The sequence below is a fragment of the Malaclemys terrapin genome, chromosome 1 (assembly GCF_027887155.1).
Source record: "Malaclemys terrapin pileata isolate rMalTer1 chromosome 1, rMalTer1.hap1, whole genome shotgun sequence".
Lineage (NCBI taxonomy): Eukaryota > Metazoa > Chordata > Testudines > Emydidae > Malaclemys > Malaclemys terrapin.
The window spans coordinates 14,344,253-14,369,839 of record NC_071505.1 but is presented as its reverse complement, the minus strand read 5'-3'; the positions used below and the strand labels follow the sequence as shown (position 1 = coordinate 14,369,839).

The following is a 25,587-nucleotide window of genomic DNA, read 5'->3' as shown; positions in this document are numbered from 1 at the left end:
ATTTATTTTTCCTAATTAATAAATCTTTACAGGTTAAAGCAAGCAAACATACAGTGAGTTGCAATCTAACTCCCAAGAGTGACTGAGTTGTAGTAATCGGTCAACTCAAAAGGTATCTTTCAAGGCAGATCCAGGTGGTGACCCCTGGGGATCTCTGGCTTTAGTTTGGGGTCTCTGGCCCTGTGACAGTTCAAACAGCAAAGAGAAGGACAATTTTCCTAGGTCTGTTTTATTGCCTTCATTCAGCTTTCAAGTCCATCAAGAATGAGCTTCCTTGCACACAGCATTTCCAAGGTGTGACAGGGCCATTAACCAATCCTTTGTACTGCGATGTTCCTTGAGGGCCCATCTGATTTTGCTATTTCTTCTGGATGGACCGTGGGAAAAAACCCAACCCCATACACTTCCCATCTGAGTTCATAAGTTCAGAGCAGACATTTTCAAAGTTATAAAGCAAAATTTACATATTCTCTTATAGCATGGAATACAGACATCATGAATAAGATTGTAGAATGTTTGTAAATTGCTGCATGAATTAGAGTCAACACTAAATATATTCTTAAGACTAATACCTTCACTAACACAAGTGAACTGGTCTGGTCTCCAGCTAGGAGTTTGTCAGTTCTTTGACAATGCCCGCAGCCTTGGCAAGAGTTGGCACCTGGCCAGTCAGCATCACACTGTAGCTAAGTGTTTCCATTCTAGCCCCATTTTTAATTGCTTGTCTAAAGCACTGATTTCTTGGGCTGAAGTTTTCAGAGGGTGGTTTCTGCCTTATGGCAGGATTGGGTTTTAAGTTTGAGCAAAATTTTTCAGCTACAGTTTAAAAGAAAAAAGAAAAAAAAGTCTCCCATTTAAAAACAACCCCTCCCCCACAAAAACACACAAAACTGTGGCCTCCCCCAAAAGCCCCCCCATCTACTGAGCTGAAATACCTGGTTGGGGTGTGTGTGGGGGTGTGTGTGTGTGTGAAAACAGGACTGAACAGAGAAATAGCCCTCACTGTGCAGTATGTTAACCCAGTGGTGTATTATCGCCTAGGCCAACAAGGCCTAGGCCTAGGGTGGCAAATTTGCCAGGGCAGCAAATTTGTTCTTGCCCCCTCCCCAACTCTGCCCCTTCCCCAAATCCCCAGCCCACCTCCTCCCCCAGGCGCGCCGTGCTTCCCTCCTTCTCCCTCCCAGCGCGGCAAGCCTGGGAGGGAGAGAGAAGCGAGTTGCAGTGTGCTCGGAGGAGGCGGCGCAGAGGTGAGCTAGGGCCCGCGGGCGCGGGGAGTAACGGGGGGGCCGGGAACCGCTCCCCAGCCTGCCCCAGCTCACCTCTGCTCCAGTGCTGCCGCCATCCCCCCCGAACATGCCCCAAGTCCCATTCTCCCCCCTCCCTCCCAGGCTTGCCGCGCGAAAGCGCTGGGAAGGAGAAGCGAGTAGCTGCGCGTTCAGGGGATAGCGGAGATGAGCTGGGGCTGGCGGGCACGGGGAATAACTCTCGGGGGGGGGGCAGGGAACCACTCCCTGCCCCAGCTTACCCCTGCTCCACTGTCGCCGTCCCCTAAGCACGCCACAACTCCCCTTCTCCCCCCCTCCCCGGCTTGCCGTGGGGCGGGGGGGGAAGAGGAGGAGGGCAGGCAATTTTTTGACAGCCTAGGGGCAGCAAATTTGTTAATCTGCCCCTGTGTTAAACCCTGCAATGCAGGATTGAGGCCTTACCATATGAACATTGGTGTGTTTTTGACAGAGGCCAGGTCCACACTAAAATGTTAAGACAACTCAACTACATAGCTCAGGGGTATGAAAATTCCACACCCTGAGTGACATGGTTAAACTAGTCTAATCCCCATTGTAGACAGTTCTTCTGTCAACCTAGCTACCGCGTCTCAGCAAGTGGTACGGAGCACAGTGAGCCAGTTTGAGAAGTGGCTCCGCCCCACCCACCCTGGCCCAGGGAGCTGGAAGTGCCAGGGGAGGGGGGAGAGAGGCGCAGCAGAAGAAGGACAGAGGGACCCATGCAGCAGCCCTGGACCGGGCCCAGCTCAGGGCTGGAGGGTCACTGGGGAAGGTGCTTGGAGCAAGGTCCCTTTGTTCAGCCGGAGGCAGGAGCCTTGCCCATGCCCCTCCCCCTGCTGCAGTGTCCGCAAGCGCGTGGGAACTCCTGAGAGACACTGATGCTGTGTCAGGCTGAGGCCAGCCCAGCCCAGCGGCACATGCTCCCGGTCCTGTGGCCCCAGCCTCCCAGCAGCCGGCAGGACTGGCTGCCCTGGCCCAGGCAGGTGGGGCTGGAAGGTTCCTCCCAGAGGCAACAGGTGCAACAGTCACATGGCCCTCCCTTCACATTGTGCCTCCCCCAGTATCGTCAGGCACAAGTCTATGTTCACAGCCATTATTTTCTTCCCTCAACTAAATGCTTCTCTCTGCAATGGTCACCCAAGTAGTCCGTTTCTCATGGGAGTGATGAGAAAGCAGCTACGGAGGAACAATGGTCTTTTGGTTAGGGCACTGAGATGGGGTTCAGGAGACCCTTAAAGTCCGGATTCCAGCCCTGCCACAGGCACACTATGCCTCAAGCTTCCCCATCTGTAAAATGGGGATATTTCCCTGCCGCAGAGGTGTCATGAGAATATATCCATTGTGTTCAAGCTGCTCAGATACTATGGTGATAATATGCGCATGTCAGTACTGTGGAACAACAATGCTCTCAGAGCAGTGACAGCTTGTGAATGGTTATTGCTTACATTAGCTGTCTCTGTACTTCCATGGTGTAATTTGAGGAATTACAAGCGATCGCTGCTCTAAGAGCACGGCTGTCTTACAAAATGCTCTTCTGCATTCTTCAAATTATACTGAAAGCTTCAGAAAAGGGGAGGAATTTTATTACAGTAGGTGCTGGCCGTGCCAACTAGAACTAAGGTTACAAAACCTGTTTCCATTATAACCCTGTTTTCCAAATAGTCCATATGTGGAAACAGTCACCTCTTTTGGGGCTTATTTTCCAGGCTCTCTTGCTGCCTGAAAAAGAATTTGTTTTCAGAAAGTTTAAGTAGAATCCCTGCAACTCCTTGTGATACTGGAAAGCAGAGGGGGACAGAGGGAGAGAGTGGGTTTTCTTGCTCTAAGAAAAAGCTACAGTCAAAGAACAGCTGAAGTTTGAAAACTGAAATATTTAGAGTCTTAAAGCTGTTGCCTGTGAGGGAAGAAATTTGGATTATAAACAAAAAGAGTTGGGTATGTTCAGTTGGCATCTAATAGATTAGAACTTAATGCGCATTTGCCCTGTCTGGCATGAGCAGTGTGCACGCTACTGGAATATTTTTTGTAAAGGAAAGTTTGTGTTCCAGTGAGCAAATTCTCTTCTACCCTGTCCAGAAAAGTTACTTTAATATTAAGGACTGGAGAATATATTACAGCCATGGACCCAGTATTGCATATCCCATGATTTTATTAAATCTGGAATTTTTGCTACATTGTAAGTAAGTTTATCTCTATAAATGGATTGCGGGTGTGTGTAAAATTCTGTGTTTGATTTCTGTTCAAAATTTAAGTCCACTTAAGTACCAATGTTGAAAGCCATCCCTGCAATCACAGCATTGAATCTGAAAGACTCAATGTTTGGTCTTTTTTGGTGTCAGTATCTAAGGGTTTTGGAGGTCAAAGGCGGCCCACAGTGACTTGGGCAACTCCCGTGTTTTAAATTGGGTAGTAAAGGTGTGATCTACTGGCCCTTTAATATAAGGGACTTTAATTCTACTAAGAGTGAATACTAAGCAATAAAAACGAAAATAAGAGGTGCTTCAGAACAAGAATGATTAGTTATTTGCATGTATGATTGTGTGAAGAGATTCTCATTCTACATATAGGGCCATAGACAGGTATTTTATAAATAACAGAAACACTGGAAAAATTCAGTGATTGAGGATCATCTCAATAGACTGGAAATAGTGTCATTACAGGACCACTTAATCCTGTGTGACATACTCCCTACATTCAGCATGGTGGAGTCAAGAGTTATGGGGTATTGTTGGGATTAGTCCACTGTAAATTCATATGAACAAGGGAATAGTTGTAGTAGAATCAAGTCTGCAATTCCTGACTGTCATAACTATAAAGGGAAGGGTAACAGCTGTCCTGTGTACAGTACTATAAAATCCCTCCTGGCCAGAGACTCCAAAATCCTTTTCCCTGTAAAGGGTTAAGAAGCTCAGGTAACCTGGCTGGCATCTGACCTAAAGGACCAATAAGGGGACAAGATACTTTCAAATCTTGGGGGGGAAGGGGGGGCGGGGAAGGCTTTTGTTTGTGTTCTTTGTTTGGGAGTGTGTTCGTTCTCGGGACTGAGAGGGACCAGACATCAATCCAGGTTCTCCACATCTTTCTAAACAAGTCTCTCCTATTTCAAATTTGTAAGTAAATAGCCAGGCAAGGCGTGTTAGTTTTCCTTTGTTTTCTCAACTTGTAAATGTACCTTTTACTAGAGTGTTTCTCTTTGTTTGCTGTACTTTGAACCTGAGACTAGAGGGGAGTCCTCTGAGCTCTTTAAGTTTGATTACCCTGTAAGGTTAATTTCCATACTGATTTTACAGAGATGATTTTTACTTTTTTTCTTTAATTAAAAGCCTTCTTTTTAAGAACCTGATTGATTTTTCCTTGTTTTTAAGATCCAAGGGGTTTGGATCTTGATTCACCAGGGAATTGGTGAAAGGTTTCTCAGGGCTTCCCAGGAAGGGAATCTAATTGGGAAATGATGGCAGCGGTACCAGAGCTAAGCTGGTAGTTAAGCTTAGAAGTTTTCATGCAGGCCCCTACATTTGTACCCTAAAGTTCAAAATGGGGATCCAGCCTTGACACTGACTAACACCCTTAACTTCTAAAACCTTACTACTGTGTAACCTCCTTGGTTTAATGGAGAAGTTGGAGGAGCCTGGGTGCAGATAAGGTTAAGTGGGTACTTGTGCAAAGGGAAGGCCTGAGATTGGCATGTAGGAGATTGCTTCACACAATCTGATGTTACAATGCAAGAATCGGAATGGGGAGGAATGCAGCTGCTCACTACCCAGCGCCAGAGGCAGCCGTGCATTCCTGATTAGAGTTGGCGTGACGGCAGTGCCAACAGCTACCACAGGGGGAACAGCACAACAGTGCAAATAGTCCTTGTCCTGCTGCCATCCCATAGTGCACCGGTCATTGTTTAGGTAGCACGTCCGCCATGGGTGGCGGTGGGTGAACCATGAGCTTGGGGAGGATAGCCCCTGGCTGGCCCGCCCCTCATACCTCTGCCAGAGCCCAGAGAGCCCCACCCCCTGCCAGCCTGAGTGTCCATCCCTCCGGAGCGCTGGTCAGGCAGCGCGGCCCCCAGAACAGCAGGTGGGGGGGCCAGGCAGCCCAGCCCCCCACCCCAGGCCTGGAGTGCCAGGCATGCAGGCAGCTGAGCACAGCCCCCAGCCCCAACACGGGGGGCGGAGGGGTGGGCAGCACGGCGCCCAGCACCGGAGCAATGGGTGGGCAGGCGGCATGGACTCCAGCCCCTGAGTGTCAGGCGGGAGGGCGGCAGGAGCATTTGGTCAAAACCTATTTCCAAATATAGCAGCTAACACTAGGGTTACCATTCGTCCGGATTTACCCGGACATGTCCTCCTTTTCGCGCTAAAAATAGCGTCCGGGGGGAATTTGTAAAGCACTCACAATGTCCGGGATTTCCCCCTCCCCCGGCAGAGTGAGCGGCTGGGAGGGCTGCAGAAAAATCCCGGGCTGGACTCCTGAGCAGCTGTAGAGGAGCCGGAGCCGCCCTGCATTCTGAGTTGGCCTCTCCTGCAACCTGGTCCGGCAGCACTGTGCAGGGCCAGGGACCGGGTTTTGTTGTGCTGGGGAGCTCAGCCACGTGTCTGGCTCGGCTCGCACAGAGCCCAACACCCTGTTCTGAGCAGCAGGGTAAGGGGGACCGGGGGCAGGAAGGTTCTGGAGGGGGCAGTCAAGAAACGGGGGGGGGGGGCTTTTGGGGGGGGTGGAGAAAGTTTTGGGCAGTCAGGGTACAGGTAGGGGGTAGGGTCCTGGGGGGCAGTTGGGGGGGTCTTAGGAGGGGGCAGTTCGGGGACAAGGAACAGGGAGGCTTAGGGGTGGGGTTCTGGAGGGCAGTTAGGAGCAGGGGTCCCAGGAAGGGGCAGTCAGGGGACAAGGAGCAGGGGGGTGGGGAGCTGGGAGTTCGGGGGGGGGCTGTCAGGGGGCAGGAGTGGGGAGAGGGATCGGAGCAGTCAGGGGACAGGGAGCAGAGAGGTTTAGATGGGTTGGGAGTTCTGGGGGGGGCTGTCAGGGGGTGAGGAGTGGTTGGATGGGGCATGGGAGTCCCAGGGGTCTGTCTGGGGGTGGGGGTGTGGATAAGGGTTGGGGCAGTCAGGGGACAAGAGGCAGGGAGGCTTAGATAGGGAGTGGAGTCCTGGGGGGCAGTTAGGGGCAGGGGTCCCAGGAGGGGGCAGTCAGGGGACAAGGAACGGGGGGAGGGTTGGGGGTTCTGGGGGGGCAGGAAGTGGGAGGGGCAGGGGCGGGGCTAGGGCGGGGCTCCTCCCGTCCTCTTTTTTGCTTGCTGAAATATGGTAACCCTAGCTAACACAGGCATAACTGGAAAGTCTAACCCAACCTAGAATCAAATTAACAGGACACAATAGGGTCCATTGCATTTGTTTATGTACGAAGGCTACACATAGTGCCCAAGAGCAGTAGGTATTTAACAGCACACAGGGTAATCAGCACAGGAAGGAGGTTCTCTCAGTAGCTCTCAATTGCATTTGAGACACTAGTACAATCTCAATACCATAATTCAGTGCCAGCACAACTCACCCGAAACATGCTTGAGCAGGTGCTGTATGGTTTCAGTAAGTGACACTACTGCACTGATATGCTATTCCCACCTAGAAATGACTTCAGTTACTCACAGGTGGATTTAGAAATACTACAATCATGGGCAGCGGGTATAATAGGCCAGGGGAGGCTCTGCTCCCCACGCTGCTACCACCGGACCCTGTTGCGGGGTTTGGTGAGGGGAATTTTTTGCTTTATTATAACCCCATGCAGGTTCCAGGGGGGCTGAGGAGGTGGTAATGTGCTAAGCAGCTTACCAGGTTCATTTGTAATCTCCCTGGACTTCTGAATCCAGGAAGCTGAGTAACAAATACCGCCCTTCTCAGCCATCTCGGAACCTGCATGGGGCATATCAAAAGCGTCTTTGGGACAAGAGGTTTTTACCCAGGGCAGCTTGGGATCTGGGGAGGCACGGCATGGCTGAGGCTGGCCTAGGACTCCTCTGGGCTGAATGTGGGGAGGGCTTGGGGGCTTCGGCTGGTCCAGAGCTCCTTTGGCCAACATGGGGGGCACTCAGGGCTCCTCTGGGTGGGGAGGAGGGGCAGACAAAAGGGGCAGAGCTGGGGGCTAGCCTCCCTAAAGGGGGGCTCCCCTCCCTAAAGGGGGGCTCCACCTGTCGCCTATGACTACAATTACAGAATTAAAGCACTGAAAAAGGAGGCCTTGCTGCTTAAGCCCACAAACCTTTGTTTTTTTGTCTTAAGCTGCTGATGCATAAACGGATGCTTGAAAAAAGTCCAGGGCCTCATTTTATCCCCAGTGAGATTCAAATATACCGTCTTAAACTGCTCAGCCTGGATTTAACTGCACTTGTTTCATCAGCTGTGTAAAAGAGATGACCAAGAACAGGAGCCCTTGCCCCAAGTGAAAGGGAGCATGCTCTAAATTTAAAGCATGGGATTAGGAATTGAGACTCTTGAGAAGAACTGAGTATTTTTGTTTACCCATCCTTTTAGAGCCATGCAAGTGATTCCATGCATGGAGAAGGTGCACTCACCTTTCACTCCACTGAGATTGTTTTAGCTGATCTGAATGTCAACTTTTGCTCAGACAAGGAGATATGTTTAGACACTGGCAGAATGTCACTTTTCATACTCACAGACCTGTGTGCAAAACTTCCTTCCTCGAATAATGTGACTTTTTACAGTTCTAAAATAAATGGACATGGGCTAGATCAGAGTTTTCAATTAAACTTACATTTTGGTTTGTGATGCTAACCCTTAAGTGTCCGTTATTCGTTAGGCAAATTCCACTCCAAACACAGCATGGAGACAGGTACCATTAAAAATAGCTTTTTCTAGTCAACATATGAGTATGGGGTGCTTTAAAGAATGCATTGTATCTAAATGGATTAGATCAAAGCATTAACATGCAGACAGCTGCACATTTCCAAGACTTCCTCTACTTAATATGCTAAAGTGACAATAGACTGCTGGCAAGAATTAGTTCTTACACATGGGCCTTGTGTACACTGAGGGTTTAAGTCTCTCCCCCAAACGCTAGCAGTGGTACAGTTTCACAGATGCAGCACTGGTATAAAACACAACTGCAAACTGTCTAAGGGTACGTCTATACCCAGCCGCTAGTTCGGCGGCTGGCAATCGAACTTCTGGGTTCGACTTATCGCGTCTTGTCTGGACGCGGTAAGTCGAACCCGGAAGTGCTCGCCGTCGACTGCGGTACTCCAGCTCGGCGAGAGGAGTACCGCGGAGTCAACGGGGGAGCCTGCCTGCTGCGTGTGGACCGAGGTAAGATCGAACTAAGGTACGTCGAACTTCAGCTACGTTATTCACGTAGCTGAAGTTGCGTACCTTAGTTCGATTTGGGGGTTTAGTGTAGACCAGGCCTAAGCTACCAGGTCAACCAGACTGGCTCTGAGCAGCCTGTGTATGCTAGTTAGTTGAACTGTTTGCACATGCTATTGTTTTCCTGTGTTTGTTTGAATTCCATAGAGATCTCTCATCCAAAGGTTGCGCCTGCCAACTGGATGGAGTTTAGCCATCTAGAGATATGGAGGGCCCTTTCCTTGTAACCAGCTGGGGGGGAAAAAAAATAAAAATCTCAAGCGATACTTTCACTTCTAATCCTCTGAAGCCCTGCAAAGCAAAAGTGACCCTGACTCCCTGTGTTGTGTCTGGATAAACCGAAACTCATTAATGCAGACAACAGATAAGTTCTTAGAAACCTTTAAACTTAATGATCTGCCTGCCTTGTAGTATCTAAAGATTGTGATGCCAGCTGAAAAGCAGCTCTGGGTGACTGATAATTGTAGAGAGATGTTAAGATGTAGTGATGAAATGTTTTGATAGGGTGTTAATATGGACTGTAAAGGAAGTCTAACATACTGTCAGTGCTTTTCTCTCTCTCCACCTCCCTTCCCCTAAAACTTGACACCTTTACAAACACCACATGTAAGGTCAGTACTATTTATCCTCGCTTTGTAAATGAGGAAGCAAAGACAAGAAGTTTAAGTGACTGGCTTAAAGGCCACAAAAGGAATCGATGTTGCCTGGGAGGAAGAGCATCACTTAAGGCAGTGGCGAGCAACCTGCAGCCCATCATGATAATCCGCTGGCAGGCCGCCAGACTGACAGTTTGTTTACATTTGAACAGCCGCCCACAGCTCCCAGTGGCCATGGTTTGCCATTCCTGCACAATGGGAGCTGCGGGAAGTTGCAACTTTTCCTTAGTTGCTAGCTGCTTTACCTGCTATGCCAACCATTTATTAACATCTGTTTAATATTGATGTCATTTAAGAGACTTATTAATTCTAGTATGACCTTTCCTACTGCACGTGGATAAAAAAGCCACACAAACTACACAGCACAGCCTATAGAAAAGGCACTAATGTCTTCCTGAGCTTCTTCAGCTGAGAGATGCATGACACTGGTGGAAGTCCTCCATCAATAGCCAGCTTGTTATCCCTGCTGGGTTGGGCACAAAAACCCCTCCTCTTGTTACCTACGGGAAACACCATGACAGCAGAGGATTCCAACCCTATCATGGAAGCATATCGCATGCTGCCGCCCACTTAGATGAAGGTCGTTCAAGAGGTGGCCCATGTCACTTCTTGACACTGAAGAGTAGACCGGTGACGATGTGAACACCTGTTGTGTTTCATTTCCCAAGAGCTGCCACTGATTTTGGGGGCACAGCCTGAGACCTGCCGCCGTGGATGCTCAGTGCTTTCGAGAGGCAGACACTGTCTGGGTCATTGCCTTCTCAGTGGCAATGACTGCATGGCTGGTGCGTAAGACCCCCCCCCCCCCCTTCAGGGAGACTAACCACATGGCCCCACCCTTTGTACCTTGCCTCCCTATCCTCCAGAGCCCCAAGCACCCACCCTATCTCCCCTCCCCCACTGCCAGGCTGCACCCAGCACCCACCACACCTCCCCCACACCCTAGCACCAGGCTGCCCCCCCCAGTGCCAGGCCGCCAGCCAGCTAGCCTCAGCATTGGCTCTGGCTGGCGGCGGAACTGAGCTCCTGCCAACTTGGGCACCGGCATGGGGGAAGAGGGCGCAGCATGGGCAGGGCCAGGGCGTGGCTTAGGGAAGGCTTAGCCTCCCCAGGCCTATTATGCCTGCGCCCATGAATGACTCATTGACTCAAGTGTGAAAGGACCCGATCCCTTCCCTGGTCCCTCCTGCGACAATGCTTGAATAGCCTGAGTCATTCTAATTGGAGGATGCAAGGCTCATGTCTCACACTCTGCGATTACTCATGCACAATTTTAATGACCACACACATGCATTTATGTGAAGACAGCTATGTTTATGGTGATGTATTCATTACACACCAAATTATATTAAGTCTGAGTGAGTAGTAGAGTCTTTATGCAGCTAGTGGCAACTAAGTGCCTAATCTAATAGGAAACAGAAGACAGGAGATGTCTACAATCAAGCATTAAGTACCTTACTGATGGTTATTCTCAAAGCTGCCCTGCTTTGGGAAGAGGGTAAACATCTCCAATTTCTTTTGTTCACAGGACTTGTCTGTGTCTGGAATGAGTCAACTGTGATTCCAAATCCGTGGTGGTAAGATGCGTGCGAACGGAATAGGGAAGTTTACAATGTGATTTGATCTAGCAACCTAGTCTTGGTTATTCCAGCTTTGTGAATGAAATAAAATAAGGCATTCCACCAAGCTATGGCCTGCGTCATAGGCAGAAAGTCAGACTAAAGGAGCAAAAATGGGTTTTTTTGGCCTTACAATGTATGTAGAGCTATAATCAAATTTATTAGTCTCTAAGGCGCCACAAGTACTCCTGTTCCTTTTACAGATACAGACTAACATGGCTGCTACCCTGAAACCAATCAAAAAAATCAGTAGTACAGGACTCCAGTCAATTGAGCTTCACACTAAAAAAATCCAAAACTACAGGATGCAAAGAAAGCAAAAGGTAGGTTAGGTCACGTCACTTAGCTAGATTAAGCACTTACCAAGGTAAAATTCCTGCACCTAGAGTGGGTGCTTCGACTCTCCGAGCTCCCACTTCTTTCAAAGCTCTCAAGTCTGCACTTTGGTGAGATTTCAGATGCCATTTCTGAAAAGTCCAACATCAAATGTCTAGGCATCCCACCCCAAAGAAAGATAGTTCCAAAGCAGGTTTGTCGGGCAGCGTAGAAAGTGGTCAATGCCTTATATGGTGCTGCTCACCATGTTCATCTCTGAAAGTAGAAGAGAACTGTGGTGTTAGTTTAGGTTTGATTTTTAATCTATTTAACAGGCAGGGAGGGTAAACAGTGAAGATCTCAGTCTATAATCAGGAAAAATCTTTTAATCACTTTGCAGGAGACCAGGGTATTTCCATCAACCACCTACATCTTAAAGTGCAGTTCTAATCTAAAAGGCAACTTTAAAACACATGGGCTACATGTCCATCTTGGCGACTTCCGGATCAGATGGGCTCCGTTTATCGGTGCGGACATTACATAACTACATACTGGGATCTGACAATCAGGCTGGGTTTTCTATTATTAGTATTATCACACATCACTACTACGGGTAATAAGATTCTGCATGCCAAATTATTACACCTCCAGTGACCTCTATGCAACCCCTTAACTGCCAATGGGTTTGATGGGAACAATTTTTCTTTTTTATTAAGATGCATAAGAGGAATGAAATCCAGTTCCATCTCTTAGCTCTGTAGGGCTGACTCATTTGTCACTCATGTGAACAGATCCAATCTTGATTACATTCAAGGAACCCATCTGTGGAGTAAGCAGGTACCATTTTTATAGTCCCATTTCAGAGTGAAATTGCACTTTAAACCTTAAAGCACCTCTGGCTCCAACTTAATTTCATTCACTGTCATGCAGAAAGAGGTTTATTCCTTTGGAGAAACCAGGCTTATTGGAATAAAAACCCCATACACAAGTATTTACTGACGCACAAGAGCTTTCAAACTATCGCAGGTTTCAGTTCCGCTGTATCAGGTTAATAAGCATTAGAACTAGTTGTAATGCTTTGAAGGAACCTTACCCCTCTGCCCCAATATTTTCTTCAGTCCCAAACATTAACATGAAGATAAGAGCATCCTCTAGAGACAGCGCTCACTAACAGCATGAGACACTTCCCCACCCTACCGGCCCATCTCCTCTCAAACATCCAGACATATCTAATAGCATGATGATGTACTGAGAAGTAACACCACACACGTTCCAGATGCATCGTCTTTTCCCCCCCCCCCCCACCAGGACTTTCCCAGTCACAAGCAATATTTAAATATTCTGTAGAGTGGTAACAAATACAATTCTTCAGTACACCGGGGTCATGGGCTGGTATTTAGTACCACCAACTATCACGTTTGTTATGTTAGAGCCCAGGGGACCATTGAGAATGGGGTCTGTACTGAGCCCGGCACAGTACAAACATAGAATGAGACAGTCCCGGACCCGAAGAACTTACAGTCTCATAGTTTGACTCCTTAGGGGCAAAACAAGTGGGAGGTGGGGAGCCCAGTTTACATTTCCAGTTCAACTGGATTATTTCTCCTCTCTCACCCCACCCCACCCCGGCTCTCAGAAACCACTAACTTATTTTTTGCCTCTTAACCAGCTGATTGGCATGTCACATCAGTACAACAGCATCTATCAATATTCTAACCGTTCCATTCTCCTGATCACTTCATCCTGGCAGAATGCTATGATATACTAAAGGTATGTATGAATGTTGTCTTAGCTATGCCATCACGCCAATATTTGTCTTATGGGAAGACTCCCACACAATGTAGCTAGGCTGCAATCCAGAAAATCCTAGGAGTAAACAATCCAAAGTAAACAGAGCAGTGGATTTCCACCCCACTGAACCATGCTAAAATAGGAAAAAGCTGCTCTTGTAAGCAACAATAAATCTAACAGTTACGATTTACTTTGGAGACTTTTAAAAGCCACCTATCCATAGGAATGAACACTTATTTCTGCCCTCTTCTTATGCCCACCTCTTACTATACTTACTTACTCTTGCAATTACAGCAAGACCTATGTAAGTACATGCCCAGAATTACTGTTTCATACATGTATACTATGAAAACTATGACCAAAGGTTACAAGGCAGGCATGTTTTTAATACTGCTGCACCTGCCAGTGTTCTCATTTCTGCCTCTGCAGGCACCAGAGATATATTTTAAAAGGGCTCTAGAGGTGATCCCGGCAATTACAGACCAATAAGTCGAACGTTGGTACCGGGTAAATTAGTCGAAACAATAGTAAAGAATAAAATTGTCAGACACATAGAAGAACATAAATTGTTGGGCAAAAGTCAACATGGTTTCTCTAAAGGCAAATCGTGTCTTACTAATCTATTAGAATTCTTTGAAGGGGTCAAAAAACATGTGGACAAGGGGGATCCAGTGGACATAGTGTACTTAAATTTCCAGAAAGCCTTTGACAAGGTCCCTTACTAAAGGCTCTTACATAAATTAAGTTGTCATGGGATAAAAGGGAAGGTCCTTTCATGGATTGAGAACTGGTTAAAAGACAGGGAACAAAGGGTAGGAATTAATGGTAAAGTCTCAGAATGGAGAGGGGTAACTAGTGGTGTTCCCCAAGGGTCAGTCCTAGGACCAATCCTATTCAACTTATTCATAAATGATCTGGAGAAAGGGGTAAAAAGTGAGGTGGCAAAGTTTGCAGAGGATACTAAACTGCTCAAAATAGTTAAGACCAAAGCAGACTGTGAAGAACTTCAAAAAGATCTCACAAAACTAAGTGATTGGGCAACAAAATGGCAAATGATATTAAATAGATAAATGTAAAGTAATGCACATTGGAAAAAATAACCCCAGCTATACATACAATATGATGGGGGCTAATTTAGCTACAACAAATCAGGAAAAAGATCTTGGAGTCATCATGGATAGTTCTCTGAAGATGTCCACGCAGTGTGCAGAGGTGGTCAAAAAAAGCAAACAGGATGTTAGGAATCATTAAAAAGGGGATAGAGAATAAGACGGAGAATATATTATTGCCCTTATATAAATCAACGCCCACATCTCGAATACTGCGTACAGACGTGGTCTCCTCATCTCAAAAAAGATATACTGGCACTAGAAAAGGTTCAGAGAAGGGCAACTAAAATCATTAGGGGTTTGGAGAGGGTCCCATATGAGGAGAGATTAAAGAGGCTAGGACTCTTCAGCTTGGAAAACAGGAGTCTAAGGGGGGGGATATGATAGAGGTATATAAAATTATGAGTGATGTGGAGAAAGTAGATAAGGAAAAGTTACTTACTTATTCCCATAATACAAGAACTAGGGGTCACCAAATGAAATTAATATGCAGCAGGTTTAAAACAAATAAAAGGAAGTTCTTCTTCACACAGCGCACAGTTAACTTGTGGAACTCCTTACCTGAGGAGGTTGTGAAGGCTAGGACTATAACAGCATTTAAAAAAGAACTGGATAAATTCATGGAGGTTAAGTCCATTAATGGTTATTAGCCACGATGGGCAAGGAATGGTGCCCTAACCTCTGTTTGTCAGAGGGTGGAGATGGATGGCAGGAGAGAGATCACTTGATCATTACCTGTTAGGTTCACTCCCTCTGGGGCACCTGGCATTGGCCATGGTCAGTAGACAGGATACTGGGCTAGATGGACCTTTGGTCTGACCCAGTACGGCCATTCTTATGCAATGGCAGGAGGATGTGAAATTCAAACAAGCAGCATAAAGGAAGAACGCATCCTGTCCCATTACATGGATTCCTCAGCTCCATCTTCAGAGTAAGCACTGGGACACAGCACTAGACTGTTCACATGGCAGTAGCATTTGGTGAAAGGTAACACAATGGGTTAAAAGCCTGGTGCTGCTGAAGTCCATTGGGAAACTCCCATTGACTTCAACAGGACAAGGATTTAATCCATTGTCTTTAAAGACACTGCTTACAAGTAAGGGAGGTTGTCAAAGGCACAAATACCCAACTCTTACCACAACTCCATGAAAGTGGGATGCTTACCGCCCATTTGTGCCTTTGAACATCTCCCGGTAACAGTCACGTAGGATCCTTGGGTTGAATGTACTGAAACACCACATTTGTTCCATCTGTTAACAGTGTCTTTCAGGTATCCTAACCCTAAAGCTTCTTGCTGAACTTTTCACACATACACCCCCAATTTTCACAATGGTGCCCCACTGGTGACAAGAGGTCACCAAGTTTGTTGTCTATCTAGGAATTTACATGTCTCACATCACCAGGGCATCTCAGCCTCCAAAAGTTTAAACAAACCTAATCTAATCAGGAGGAGGAGGGAGAACTATTTGACCCAAGAGTCCTGTCCTGCTCCCACTGAAGTCAACTGCAAAACCTCAAGGGGGTCCTGTACTGAGCCTCAGTGGGGTATTCTTTGCACCTGAAAAAGAACACCCAGATCCAATGCTAATAAGAACTCTAACAGCAGTGAGCAGCTTCACTTCCAACAACTCCACGTTATTCATCCTGCATTTCAGGCTCAGAAAGGCTTCATCGAGCTCAGTAGTTAATCATTCCTTGGAAAAGAAGAAATCTTCACCCTCCTACCCAACAACAGGCAAAATGTGTTATGGTAGCCATTATTCCTCTCTCTTGTAGGCCTTGGCTACCCTACAGATTTTGCTCACGTGAGGAAAGCTTGTGAGCCTGGTTTATCAGTTAAACTATTTAACTGCTGATGTGGACAGGGCAGGAGGGTTTTTTTAAAGTGTCTTAAACCTAGCCTAAAAGATCAAATCTAACAGAATTACGGCCTAGTCACACAGGAAGCCTAACCAGGGAATTAGAAGAGGTTCCTAACAGAGCAGAAAATGTAATTCAGACAGAGGTCTTCAGCAAAGCAATAATCCAAAATGGCAATTTATTGGTAAATTTGATGCTACATAGCTTTGGCCTAGGATAGAGGGCAGTGCAGGCGGGTATTGTGGAGGCACTAGACTGGGACTCAGGAGACCTACGTTCAACAGTCAGCTCTACCACAGACTGTGTGTGATCATGGACAAGTCATTTAGTCTCTCTGGGCCTCATATCCCCATCTGTAGAAGAAGGATAACACTGCCTTTGTCCCAGCCTGGCCCCCATGGTGTGGGTCTGTCTATTTAGAATTTATGCTCGTCAGGGCAGGGACTGTCTCCTGCTATGTGTTTGTACAGTGCCTAGCACCATGCGGACTGATCTCAACCGTGGCCTCCAAGCATTACTGTGATACAAGTAGTATAATTTACAGACAAATTCCCTTCTTGGACTTGAATAATGCAGAAGTCTCTGTGTCTTGGTACTCCCCCATCACCAGCAAGAGATAGAGATTTTATGACTTTAGCCACCTCTACTCTAACCTCCTAATGAGCTTCAAAACAACCCCCCCCCCCCATGGTATAGTCCAATAGGATTGTCAAGGTAACCAGACAGGCTCAAAATAAAATAAATCCTAAGGGGAGATCAAACAGCAGGTTAATAGGAAGCTGCTCTTCTTGACCTTCAAAATGCATTAAAAATGGAAGCTGTTCACAACAGGATTTATTTCTTGTCTACCCAACACACTCATTATGGACACATTACAGGTGTTTAAATGCAATGCCCTTACTTGAACCAATTGTGGTAGACTGTTCCCATCACTCATCAGTGGCCCAAATATTGCACTTCAGGCCAGACAGCAGAAAAGTACATCTGAAAACACTGACAGTTTTCCTAAGAGCAAATTCCCAGTCCCCAATAACAGTGCTCTAGTTTTCGCTTTAGGATTATTTGAAAGCCACACAATTCTTACATTTAACTGCAACTAACCATGTTCGGTTAGTGGATGGGGATTTCATCAATAGTATTTTGTAACTGACACTGATAATTTTAGTCTGAGTTCAGTTTTAATCTTCCCAAGATGCACAGACTCAGAGAGACTATAGAAAATTGCTGTAGATTAAAGGAGTTGTCTTTCATTCTAGAAAGCCAAATTTTTAGAGCCTGTGGGCTCAGATTATTACTGTACTTTGTTTCATGTTTAGCAACCAGAAGATACAGAATTTTTATACTAGGAGAGCTAAGTGATGTACTAGGTAGCAAACCACAAAAACAATTTCGTTTGAGAGCTTAATAGGCAAGATTGATCCTTCCAAAATGGAAAGCATCCAAATGTAGAGAGCACCATTTCACTTACATGACCAGCATGATATATTGAAGAAAATATGGTCATGATTCTCAGAAAGTTATTAAAATTTTTAGAAAACAGAATGTTGCTGAACTGTCCCCCTCCCTGTACTATATATAAATATAATGCTTTGGAAATAAACAAAGAAGCAAGTCATTTAAAAAAAAAATTTAAATCACAGGGAACATTCTAGGCATTAATGACCAGAACATTACTGATTCTCCCCTCCCCCCCCAATCAAATAATAAAACAAGGGAAAATGGGAGACACAGAGCCCCCGTCATCCAATTAGCACAGCCACAGCTTCTATTATCCCTTCAATTGTCTATAGAAGAAACAACTGGTTGATGGCATCCATTAATGCCTTCCAGCATAATACCTTTACCTCATCTATGTTCATTCTCCCAATAGAGTTTAACATGTTGATCTCTTGAATGGCTTCTCTCCCAAACAGAGAAGACATAATGATGTGGGGGCTGAAGGAAGAATGGATGGAACCGGAAGGGGGTATGCACACAGCACCTGGTGTGGAGGAAAGTGGAGAAAGGGAGACAGACAGAGCCCCTGGCATGGAGGGCAAGGAGGAATGGGGTGCACACAGAACCTCTGGCAGGGGGAGATTGAGGGACACTACGGGTGCGGGTAGTCCCACACAGTCTTTGGCAGGGGAGAGTTTTGGGGAATCCCAGAAATACAGGGTGATGGGAAGGTGGCACACACGAAGCTTGTGGGGGGTGTGGGTGGAGAGGTGCAAGAACCCTTTCGTGTGTGCAATAAGCTTGGTGTACAGAAGCAACGAAGCATGTCACCCCTTACTACAAGAACCTAGAATAATGGGGCTCTTCTGATCCTGACCGGGAATTCTGGGTGTTACTGCAATATACGTAACAGCAGTACCAACCACAAGTATTCCAATCAAGAACCCAGCCCCCCAAATTAATGACATTTAAAAAAATACAATATGGGTTCTTTGTATTAAGTTTTTGGTTTCTGAGCCATTAAGATGCATTCAGGTCACATTTTCAAGCTTTTCTCTGCAATCGAGTGCTGGAAACTTCTTATTTTTGTAAATGAAAGCTGAGATTCTCACATAATCACATTAATCTCCACGCTGGGCTTCAGAAACACCAAGCATCATGAGATTAGTGATAAAAAAATAAAAATAAATCACAGGCGTTGACAACACTACAATAATTAATCCTGTGTACATAAGGCCCTAAAACAGCCAGGCAAGTGAAGCAACAGTTCAGCAAAGCACTTAATGCATGTGCTTGAATCCAATTGACTTCACAGGGAATTCAAGCATGTGTTCTAGCGCTTTGCTGAAATCGGAGCCTAAATTAAATGGAGAAAGGAGCCTAATTAAAAAAAAAAAAAAAAATGGGAACTGTTAATTTGTGATTGCCTCTAACATGGCTCTCCAAACAAGAGTTAACTTCAATGTGTACAGTACTTTGTCGTCTTGCTTTGTTTAACGGTTAAGGTTACATCTTTGACCAAATTACTCTCTCAGTCTCATGATGCTTTATAAAAAAAACAAGCCAGCTCGATGTGGTCTTCATTTCTTAACCGGTCTTTCTGGATTTTCAAGCGCAGGCTATTTTTGTTGTTGTTGAAAGAACACACTTTTGAAAATATTCACCAAACAATAAGAGATTGTTAAACTGCCTAGTTCTAAGGCAAGGTAACCAAACCACCGCCAAGATGAGAAACCTTTACTGCATTCCATGCGATTACTGTTTTGGAAATATCGCCCCAAGACCCTCAGGTAAGCGAGTTGTTCAGAACGTGGTAAAATTCTGGTTACAGACTTAATCCTCACTTCAGCAGGAGTCAAGGGTGCTCGGCATCTAAGATTAGGCGCAGGTTCAAGAGAATTGATAAGAACAATGTTGAGAAGCGAGTTGGTTTGAGTCTTTGCCTTACCACTTGTGAATAACTGCAGCTGTAACTTACAGAATCAATACGTTTTAGCTACATCATGCCACAAGAAAGCAACTTATCTACCCTAAGACAAATAAAACAATTGGGAAGGCCTAGATGCAACATACCAGGTTAAACCACCATAGGGTTACCATATTTAAAAAATAAAAAAAAAAAGGAGACACTCCACAGGGCCCTGGCCCCGCCCCTTTCCCACCCCTTCCCCACCCCAACTCCGCCCATTCCCCAAAGTCCCAGCCCTAAATCCCCCTCCTCCCTCCCAGCCATGTGAAAAGGGCTGCCCCAGCGCTACCGGCTTCATGGTTTGCCGGGCAGCCCCCAGACCCTGCGCCCCCGGCCGGCGCTTCCCCAGCACAGCTGGAGCCCGGGAGGGGAAGCGCCCAGCCGGGGGTGCAGGGTCTGGAGGCTGCCCAGCAAACCGTGAAGCCGGTAGCGCTCCGGCTTCGGGCAGCCCCCTTGCCTCCGGACCCTGCGCCGCTGGAGCAGAGCAGCTGGAGCCTGGGAGGGGAAGTGCCCGGCCGGTATTTTTCCCGGACATGTTCGGCTTTTTGGCAATTCCCCCCAGACGGGGGTTTGATTACCAAAAAGCCGGACATGTCCGGGAAAAACCAGACCTATGGTAACCCTAAACAACCAGAGAAAGATCTCTAACTAGTGCTGTTAGCCCCCATGTGTTTGCAGAAATAAAATCCCTTCCCACCCCACCTAAAAATAAAACCTCAGCCAGTGACAAGTAGTTACTTTTCTTTAGATTAACTTCTTACAGGAGGATAAGGATAAAGCTCTCACTGCCCAGCTCTGGTTGAGATTTGATGGCCTGTGACTAGTTAAGGAAGAACTAGATACAACACCAATGGCTGTCTAGACCTATTTTATATTAGGTATTAAATATGCCATAGGACTGAAATCTCCCAAGAATTTAAACATTCTTATGCAAACTTCCAGGAGGGGAATTTTAGAGGACTTTAAAAGTAAATTAGTTTGCATTCCTCCTCTTGATAACTTGGTGCTTAGTACTTATGCTTTGGAACTGCATAGAATACAGACAATTCAAGGTACAGGTTTTTCTTTAATTAGTCAGCTTCTGTCTTGTCACAAGTGTAAAATCATGGGGGGTTCAGGGTCCCATAACTTTGATCCCACTGCTGTATAGATCACAGGCGAATAGTTTTCTACCATACTTAGGAAGGCATGAGAATTTTTGTCCCCAATATCCATGCAGCCCACTACAGCATCACTAGGTCAGTCTAGCAATGGAGTTTATGATCTCTTGTGAATGTTGCAACTTAGCAGGGAGGGTGTAGGAAGAGATGTGCCGCGCAAAAAAGTCAGAGTGCTTTGCCTCAGAAAGAGCTACGGTAAATGGCAGGAGACATGCAAAAGATCATCTGCCTGAGGCAACAGGCTGTGTTAAGGATGTGTTCCTGTTTTATGAGCTTTTCTGCCATAAGGATCAACAGTGATTATTAAGGAGAAGATGTCACAGATCACAGATTCCATGATTTACAGAGACCTCAGTGACAGTTTCTGCTTCATCCCCAGGGTGGCAGAGCAGGAGCTCTCTGCCACTACAAGTGGCAGGGGACCCCCACAGCTCCCAGCTGCCATCTCCAGAGCCCTGAGCCCCCAGAGGAGGCAGGGAGACCCCAGAGCCCCAACCCCCTGAGGGCAGCTGATGCTGGCTCCCCTCCTTCCATGCAGCAGGGTTCGGACTCTCAACATCCCCTTCCCCCCGCCCAGGCTTCAGTTATCCCTCATCAGTCCCTTCCCCACCATTATTTTTACTAAGAAACCCAGGTAGGTTGTATTTTGCTTAGAAAATCGCCACGGTTAAGGGTTTTGTCATGGCTATTTTTAGTAAAAGTCACAGACAGCTCATGGGCTTCAATTAATTTTTGTTTATTGCCCATGACCCATCTGTGACTTTTACTAAAAATAGCCATGACAAAAACCTTAACCGTAGCGATTTTCTAAGCAAAATACAACCTACCTGGGAGGGGATGGCTGAAGCCAGTGGTAAACAAGAATTCCAAATTGTCAAATACATTCTGTTAACAGAATAGTTTTGGTAGAATGTGATGTTGCAGCTGGCTTCTTAAGGCTCCCTCCTATTGACATTTATTCACATGCTCCCCATCATTAGAGGGACACTGTCAGCTTGAAATAGTCCATTTAAAAAAAAGTTTCAAGGTAACTACACCCACCCAGTTCCCCAGACTGCCTGCGTTCCTGGTTAATATTTTTCTCCGCAGCACCCACACAAGCAAGACCAGAAAAAAAAAAAAAAAAAAAAAACCAACAACTCACCACTGACTATACAGGGAGAACAGTGAAACTGACTATTCAGAGATACAAAGAAAGAATCCCCCTCTCCCACTCAAATCTTAAATGTTACTTGTACTGCTAGTCTGTACAGCATCTCAACCCCAATTTAAAATTTTTGTCCCTGTACGCTTAGTTGTGAAGAATACAAATTAGACACTTGCTTCTTTTATCTGGAAATATCTATTCTGTCTATTACTGAACAGTGATCTAAACCGAGTATTGATTTCAGATTCATCTGTGTGCAATAAAGACATTTTCACAAGCATTTTGACTAACGTAGTTCCATTTTACTTAACAATAAGATTTGCAAAGTGACTATTCTATATAGAAATTGCTGTGTCTATAAAGTAGCACCCATCTGCAGTGCTGCATTAGCCAGTGATCTGTACAAGAGTCTTAAAATAATGCCTTTTAATAGCCTAAGCCAGAAAATACACAAGCTTTTAAGACCAAGACTTATTCTTTCTTAAGCGGGTTTGGGGAAAAAAATAAAAACCTCTTTCCTTCAGTTTCCCTTCCTTGCACAAAAAAAGCTGCTATGCATTTTTGGTACCTAACTGCTATTGCTTTGCAATTGAGGGGAGAAAAAACCACAAAAAAAAAACAAACAAACAAAACAACTGAAAGTGAAGAATTTGATCTTGGGAAAGTCACTTCACCTTTCTCTGCCTCAGTTTCCCTTTTCAGCTGTCTCATCTATTTAGACTGTAAATTGTTAGTATATGTCCAGCACCTAACACAGTGGGGCCCTGATCTCAGTTCTGGCCCTCTAGGTGTGATACAAATGAAAAATAACAAAGAGAATTGTATGTTTGCAATGGACTTCTTAAATATTTGTTAGAAACCAGCAGTTGTGGTTTCTACAACATAAACCCAACCACAAATAAATGGCTTTTCAGCTTCCTGATATTAAGATACTCCCCCCTCAAACCATCCTGACTCCCATTAAAATCAAGGGGTACCTGGCACATACCAGTAACAGACCCTTAGGGCCTGATTCTGCTCCCATGGACGTAAATTGAGATTTTGCCGCTGATTCAGTGGTTTAAAAAAAAAAAAAAGTGTGGGGGAAACAAGGAGATTAGGTCAGCCTCTCCCAAACACCCACTGGATTAGACTATAATCCTGACATCCAAAAATTCATTTCACTGGTATGTAGTGTAATTTAACCTTTTTTTTTTTTTTTTTTATTAAAAACTCTGCCATGCATTGCTTCTGGCAATACATCAGGGCTTGTCTACACTTACGGTGCCACTGCGCTACTTAGTGAAGACACTACCTATGCTGATGAGAGCTTCTCTCTTCGGCATGGGTACTCCACCTCCCCCAAAGGCAGTAGCCATATCCACAGGAGAAGCCCTCCTGTCGACAAAGCACTGTCTACACCAGGAGTTAGGCATGGCTCAGGGGTATGGGTTTTCCATACCCCTGAGTGCTGTAGTTATACCGACAGAAGTTTGCAGTGTAGACCAGGGCTCAGTTAAGTTTTCCCCACATCCAGATGATAAGAGAAAAAAGTAGTCTCAACACAGCTTTAGAATAGTGGGATGAATACCACTTAGCTTTCCTGCATCATTTTCCTCATGCAGGCAAGCACCCACTTCACTTGTATCTTCGCCTTGTTGCATTAGGCTCGCTCATCCCTCCACCCCTATGGCTAACGCTATTGCACTGAATCATAGACCTGTTTTGAGCAAGTTCAGAAGACAGCGTATTTAAAACCCCAACCGCCACTTATCTATACTAACACTTGCAGTGATGCTGCCCCTCCTGGGTGGGAAATTTTTCAATACCAAAAAAATTATAATAATATAAAAAAAGCATGCACGCTGTTCAACACAGCCTTTGAGAGACAGGGAAGCACTCAGGATTTTTGGACACAAAAGGGCTCTATAGACATCATTACGCAAGCAGAATACAGATCACCTGAGCTGGTCTTCCTTCCTATGGTAGCTGCATTTTAATAGCTACATTTCTTAATTCCCCCACCCCAGCTCATTAGGGATAAACAAACAAAATCATAAACGGAGCCTCCTACTAGACAGGAGGGGAAAAAAAATGTTTGCAAAGGGTAGCCAGGCGCTTGGCTTTGGAGAGCCACAGCCTAAGAGGTGGTGCTTAAATAAACTTGGGTTAGTTTCCTATGAAACCTGCCTGGGGTGGAGCAAAGGCAAAGCTCTCCGCGCTGAATGTCCAAGGCAGGGGAGAACTACAGGCGCTCTCGACCCCCCATATATATAGGTTAGTGGGTCAATCTCACAACAAGCCATAGTCTAGTCTCTGCAGTTCTACACACGGGAGGAGGCACATCGTCCCCTGGCCGGGGCGTTAGTCAGTGTTGGGTATAACGAAGCCACTTCATACCACCTCTTACCTCCACGGGCTCCCAAAGCACCTGGGTCAGCGACACCTTAACGCCCAAGCAAGGAGGCGGTAGGGGAAGAGGAAGCAGATTCAGAGGAAGGGGAGGGAGGTGTTCAGCTGAGATTCGGGATGAGATCGGAGGGGTGGCGAGGTAGGGACACAGGGAGGCTGATGGACACACGGGGACCTTTATCCGCACAGCCCTGCGGGAGCCCCAGAGCAGAGCCGCTCATTATCCCGTCTTGCTAGCTACAGACAGCGCCGGCCCCCCAGCCGCTCTGTCCCGCTGGGATACGAGAGAGCCCGTCCCTCCCCGCAGCCCAGCCCGGCCACGCTCCTGCCCTGACCAGCGCCCGCACTCACCTGGCCGGCCCAGCCCGCTCCGTCAGCCAGCGCCGGGAGCCGAGCAGGTGCGGGAGCCCTCCCAGCTGCCGTGACTCCCGCTCGGGCAGGGACACCCAGCCCAGCAGCCAGCCACGGAACTCATGCGCACTGGCCCGGCCCACGCCCCCCTCCGCCCCAGCTGGCGTTAAAGGGACAGTTCTCTGCCCGGGCCGGGCTCGGGTGGAGTCCTCCCCCTTCCCCTTCGCTCCCCAGGTATCCGTGTGGCCAAGCCTTTCCCAGGCGCGCTGGGCAGCGGCTCTCCACCTTTCCAGACTAGTTTACCCCTTTGAGGCACCTGATTTGTCTTCCCTACCCCCACGTTTCACCTCACTTAAAAACGACTTGTTACACAAGCGGAGGTAAAAATAGGAAAGTGTGTGTCCCAGCAGCACTGAACAATTGCTGACTTTCTCATTTTAACCGTATCATTATCATATAAATCATTTGGAATATAAAGATTGTACTTACATTTCCGTGTGTAGGAGATAGAGCAGGATAAACCAGTCGTTGTCTCTATGAAATTTTAGTTTGTACTGACTTCGCTAGTGGGTTTTTTGTAGCCTGTTATAAAACTAGGCAAATCACTGGATGAGTTGATGTACCCCCTGGAAGACCTCTGAGTACCCCCCAAGGGTACGCGTACCCCTGGTTGGGAACCACTGAGGTGAAGAATAGGATCGGTATTGCAGCAATGCTCACTCCGCAATACAGTAACACCCTGGTAAGCAGAGAGCCCCGATGACTGGCTTGTGGTGTAATGTCTCTTTAAACACAAGCGCTCTGTTGCACAGCTGGTTTTGTTTCTGATACTGACCTGGCAGAGATTTGTAAACCTGTTAAAACATCCCAAACAAATACATAAACGGCCGGGGGTGGGGAGGAAGGGATGTGCGTAATAGCTTGCGGTGCATCAGAGTGAGAGTTCGCCAGCTCTCAAGGCTCATCTTGGACTTATTGGTTTAAGTTTTTAAAGCAAGGATCATGTGCGGATCAAAAACGCTGCATGGCACCTTCCAACCCAGGGACTCAAAGCACTTTACAAACCAAGGCCACAGCCCAGCAAACACTTAAAGCATGTGCCTAACTTTACTCTGGGGGACAGCCCCACCCCCAT

The 25,587-nt window shown here is 46.5% G+C and overlaps 1 protein-coding gene across 2 annotated transcripts in view; it reads right to left on the bottom strand.

Annotated features, from left to right (window-relative positions):
* PROSER2 (proline and serine rich 2) overlaps nucleotides 1–25,237 on the bottom strand; it is a 32,101-nt gene extending 6,864 nt beyond the window's left edge. Inside the window, exons 1-2 of one of the 2 annotated variants that reach the window (XM_054016560.1) lie at nucleotides 24,942–25,237; nucleotides 11,286–11,513 (exon numbers count right to left, since the gene is read on the bottom strand). In XM_054016560.1, the coding sequence (XP_053872535.1) occupies nucleotides 11,286–11,420 (135 nt within the window). In that variant the 5' untranslated portion in view covers nucleotides 11,421–11,513; nucleotides 24,942–25,237. Of the gene's footprint in view, nucleotides 1–11,285; nucleotides 11,514–24,452; nucleotides 24,544–24,941 lie in introns of those variants that run through there. The other variant, XM_054016559.1, reaches the window with a different exon arrangement.
* Between the last annotated feature and the right edge of the window lie 350 nt (nucleotides 25,238–25,587).